The 4,340-nt window shown below is 46.9% G+C and overlaps 2 protein-coding genes across 6 annotated transcripts in view; one reads left to right on the top strand and one right to left on the bottom strand.

The window, feature by feature from the left end:
* Positions 1-2,427, top strand: LOC113943269 (C-type lectin domain family 2 member E-like). The gene is made up of 3 exons (XM_027634832.1): positions 1-550; positions 1,224-1,396; positions 1,720-2,427. The coding sequence occupies exons 1-3, from the start codon at positions 352-354 to the stop codon at positions 1,828-1,830; spliced, it is 483 nt and encodes a 160-aa protein (XP_027490633.1). The 5' UTR covers positions 1-351; the 3' UTR covers positions 1,831-2,427.
* A 262-nt stretch (positions 2,428-2,689) lies between these two features.
* The window catches only part of LOC113943267 (butyrophilin subfamily 1 member A1-like), a 2,987-nt gene continuing 1,336 nt past the window's right edge, over positions 2,690-4,340 (bottom strand). For 3 of the 5 annotated variants that reach the window (XM_027634828.1, XM_027634831.1, XM_027634829.1), the window contains 2 exons: positions 4,182-4,284; positions 2,690-3,755 (listed from right to left, as the gene is read on the bottom strand). In XM_027634828.1, the coding sequence (XP_027490629.1) occupies positions 3,244-3,755; positions 4,182-4,284 (615 nt within the window). In that variant the 3' untranslated portion in view covers positions 2,690-3,243. Of the gene's footprint in view, positions 3,756-4,181; positions 4,306-4,340 lie in introns of all 5 variants that reach the window. The other 2 variants (XM_027634830.1, XM_027634827.1) reach the window with 2 other exon arrangements.

Here is a 4,340-nt window from a genome sequence, read left to right as displayed (position 1 = left end):
ACTAATATTTTTAGGTAAAACTGCTAGGAAACAGAATTTTCTTTCCTCATAGTGAAGGGAAAGAGCATATTCTTGATCACAGGACCCAGAGATGGAGGCACCATGACTTGGATAATTTTCAAGACCCAAAGTGTCTCAGTTTAGATGGAGAAAAAAACTCCACTGAACTTTAATAATGAGGCAAAACCCAGAAATTAAAGCATGATTTTAATTATGGTGCATCTCAGGAGTTTCAAGCTGGAGCTGTGGAGGAGATTCTCCATAGGATTTCCATAAATTAAAAAAAAATATATAATTTTGGAGAAGAATTTTTTTATATTTCTCACACAAAATGACACCAAGTCCCCCAGCATGAGGAAGAGACCAACCTGTCATCATCTGGGCATGACCTGGAGCATGTTGCTCCCCTGGAAACTCTTCACAGAGGCACTGAAGGTCTGTTCTCGTGCAGGTCACAGCCTGGACATGAAGCCGGAGGCACGTGTCACCTGCCAGGTGATGCTGGCAGCGCTCTTCACGGCTCTGCTTGTCACAGCCATCACTTTTGCAGGTTGGTTTTAGGTCTCACGAGGAATGTCTCTGAGATATTTTGAGTTGTTGCACATGTTGCACAGATCTACCTCCACTTCTCCTGTGGAAGACAGAGCCCACCCAACCTGCTGTCCTATTTCAGAGCAGCTTTTCTACAGAAGACCAAACTCATCCCCTTGGTGCGGGAGCTGATGTCATCCAGAAATCCTTAGAAAAGCAACAGGAAAAGCCATTTCATACATACAGCCACCCAAAAGTATTGTTTTCAGAGAAGAATGGGCCTAGAGACATTAGCTTGAGTCCCAACAAGCTAAGAAGTCTCCAGGAATAGGAGAATTTATTTTTTGTCATTTTCACTACTTTGCATTAATGATAGAGAGAAACACCAAAGAGCATATTAGGGATAGGATTATTTTGAAACTCCTTTTAAAACTGCAGTTTTCTGAAGGCTACCACCCTGTTTCTTTCTTTGAAGGTGCGGCAATCATGTTTCTTGGTCAACACCACGAGCTGGGCCATGATTTGAGCTTATTTTCTCCCACGATTTCTTTTGGTATCTTAATTTTTCTTTTTACTCACGGTTGAGGCAGATGCAAGACCTTCAGAAACCATTGGGTGGAGGATGACCTCCCCACTCGAGAGACGCAAAGGAAAGGTGCTGCTCCTTAACATTGTTCTATTTTTAATGACAGTGCAGGCTTTTCAGCCTCATCCCCAGCCCTACTTTCAGTGCCCCTTCGACTGGATCAGATATAGAGGAAAATGCTACTATTTTTCGGAGGCTGCAGGGAACTGGACATCCAGCCAGGACAACTGCTCAGCACTTGGTGCTTCCTTGGCCATCCTGGACAGCATGGAAGACTTGGTAAGGAGACAAGAGGACATGCTTAGCATCAGGAAAAAAAACCCAAATCAACATATTTGACACCTCGTGGTTTCTTTGATTGGTCTTTCTTGGAGATCTGGGGCAGGAACTTGGGGAAGACGGTTTTCTTGAGGCTTGGTCATCATGGGTCTCTTGAAATTCCTCACCAAAGCCAACTGCTGCAAGAACTGTAGCTAGGTGACACATCTTGTTAGCAGATGGAAAGGTTCAAGCCCCAAAGAAGCCCTAAAGGAGCACAAACAACTGGTAAAATGGAGATTTTTTGTTAGAAGGAGGTAAAAACCTTTTTTCCTCTTTTTTAGAGCTTTGTGATGAGATATAAAGGCATTTCAGAGCATTGGATTGGCCTTTTGCGGAAAGATGAGGAGCAGCCATGGCAATGGGTGAACCACTCACTTTTATCACACTTGTGAGTCTGTGTTTGTCATCGTTACGTTGTTGGTTGGTGTTTCCCCAGCCACGAAATGTGCATTTCTTCTGGCACTTGAGGTGCATCCAGAGGCAGTAATGGGACAGTGATGTTTGGGAAGGGCAACACTGCATCTTGTTTCTCTCCTTGACCTAAGATATGGGAGTGGTGTGTTTGGTGAGAAAATACTGAGATTAGATGTTTTATTGTAAGTTCTTTTTTTTCTTGCAAAGCTTTGGATTTCTTATTAGAAATAGAAATAAATCAGCATCAGTGTTGGCATATTGATGCTGAATAATTTCTACTCCTATATAAGAAATATATATTGATATTTTGGCATGTTGATGCCCAAAAGGATGCCCGAGAACTGAAATGGGGGGAAGCCTATGTGTGACTTTTCTCCTTTTTCCTGCTGAGCCTGTCTGAGGGGGATTTTCTCCTCTGTCCTTCCAGGTTTCAAATCCGTGGTGGTGGGCTCTGCGCTTACCTGGATGACAACGGACTCAGCTCCTCCTACTGCAGCACTGAGAGGAGCTGGATTTGTAATAAACCTGAGCTGCAGAGCTCAGGCAAGGGCAGTGGGATGAGACGGGCTAAAAACCTCTGTGTCAGCTCCTTGGGTGCTGAAGGGAGGGCTTCTCACACTCAGATACCTGCTGCACCAAACCTCAAAAAGGCTTTGAATCCCCTGCATGAGGGGTTCTTGGGGGTACCAGGGGACCAACAAGGTGTTGATGGGAAAGGGCAACCTTTGGAGACCCACATAGGGCAGTCCTAGGGGATCCTGGGGGCTAGGGCAGCCTTGGGGGGTCTTTTTAGGTCTAGGGCAACTTGGTGAGAGGTCAAATGCAGACGCCTCCTGCTTCTTAGAAAAAAAATTTATTATATTCTGAGCACATTTATATAAATTGCATGTTAATTACTTGGAAATACATCCTGAGCATGGAGAGGGAAAGAGTGGGGGAAGTGAGCGTGAGCACAGCCTTGTGATGACAAAATCAGTTTTAAAATGACGCAGCAGCTGGCATTAACGCAAAACCTGCAAAAATTAAGATTTTTAATCTGGGTTGGAAGCCTGGCCAGTGATGGGCATTGGGGTCAGCAAAGGAATTATCAGAGAAGGCTATCTGGGAGGAAAGGTCAAGTTTTCAGGTCAAAACCAGTTCAGCGTAGCCCTGCTTCTGTTAACAAGCTTTGAATGAATTTAATGACAGTGGCTTTGAGATGAGACGAGCTGTGCTGAGCGCAGACTCAAAATCCCCTGGACATAACCCAAAATAAAGACATCTATGATGAAGGTAGGACCATGAGTTGAGCTGGAAAGGACTCCAAGACCTGGAAGAGAAGACTGGAGGAGCATCAAGGAGCATTCCAAACACCATGGTGCAACCAGCTGTGGAACGACCCTGTCAGCACATCAGCCCTTGGGGGACAATTTGATGGTTGAGAGGAGCACACAGAAGTAGGGGAAGACCTTCTCTCCACTGAAGGAAGCCACAGAGAAGGTGAAGATGCACTGGCGGCTGCCAACAGCATAGAAAGAGACCTGTCCCACCTCGTAGTCCAGGTAGACCCCAATCTCCCCATTGAGGAGTGGGATGGAGGTGTTGGATGGAGCCGTGAGGGCAACACAGAGCTCATCATACTTCTGCAAGCCCCAAATCTCAGCGCTGGGCTTGAAGAGGACACGGCCTTTCCTCTGAACCGACTCACGGGCCACTCCCACGGTCCAGAAGCGCCCATTGGCCTCCACCTCCCAGTAGTGACGGCCTGAGGTGAAGCCCTCGCTGCCCAGCATGCACGGATCTGTGTCGAACCGGCTGGGACCCTCAGGCCACCGGCGCTGAGGTCTGCCCCAAGTGGCCTCTTTGAGGTCCTCGGAGAGGATCACCTCAGGACCCACTGTGGCTGGATCCAGGGTCACATCCACTGAAAAGCAAGACAGAGAAGGGATCAGAAGCCACATTTAAGTGTAGAGGAGGCACCCAAAAACCTGATTCAAAAGTCACTGCCGACTTTTCAAAGAGAAAGAGAGAGGAGGGGTGAGGTTGGAGATGGAAGAGTGAAGAGGTGGAGGTTGGAAATGGAGGATATCCAACTCAGGTTGGAGACAGAGAAGTCAAGAAAAGGAGACTCTCCAGTTGAGACTGTAGAAGGAAGAGATAAAATATGGATGCTGGAGATGGAGGATCTCTGGGCCAGGTTGGAGATGGACGAGTCAAGACACGGAGGCTGTAGACGGAGGACCCAGAGATACAGAAGGTGGAGCTGGAGAATCTCCAACTCATTAGACATCTCATTTGATGTAGCCCCAGAAAACACCAGGAATTAGTACTTTGCTCCTGCTTTGATTACCTTCAAACTGTTTGGCAGTGTGGTAGTCCAGGGCAAGGTCCCATGTGCATGGCCGTGGTTTGAGAAAGAAAGCCATTGTGCCTGCAGTGTCCTCCTCTTCTGGCTGGAGGCAAAAGAAAGGGAAGGAAAGAAAGGGAAGGAAAGAAAGGGAAGGAAAGA

This window comes from Corapipo altera, unplaced genomic scaffold, assembly GCF_003945725.1.
Source record: "Corapipo altera isolate COAL_440 unplaced genomic scaffold, ASM394572v1 61411, whole genome shotgun sequence".
Classification (NCBI taxonomy): Eukaryota; Metazoa; Chordata; class Aves; order Passeriformes; family Pipridae; genus Corapipo; species Corapipo altera.
The sequence above is the reverse complement of the archived record's forward strand: the minus strand, read 5'-3'. Positions and strand labels throughout refer to the sequence as shown.

What these genes read in the sequence shown, in the direction of transcription:
- LOC113943269 (XM_027634832.1), top strand. Translation starts at nt 352, where the DNA reads ATGAGGAAGAGACCAACCTGTCATCATCTGGGCATGACCTGGAGCATG. An exon ending in CACAGCCATCACTTTTGCAG is followed by an intron (nt 551 to 1,223) that starts GTTGGTTTTAGG and finishes TTTTAATGACAG; the next exon opens with TGCAGGCTTTTCAGCCTCAT. An exon ending in TGGACAGCATGGAAGACTTG is followed by an intron (nt 1,397 to 1,719) that starts GTAAGGAGACAA and finishes CCTCTTTTTTAG; the next exon opens with AGCTTTGTGATGAGATATAA.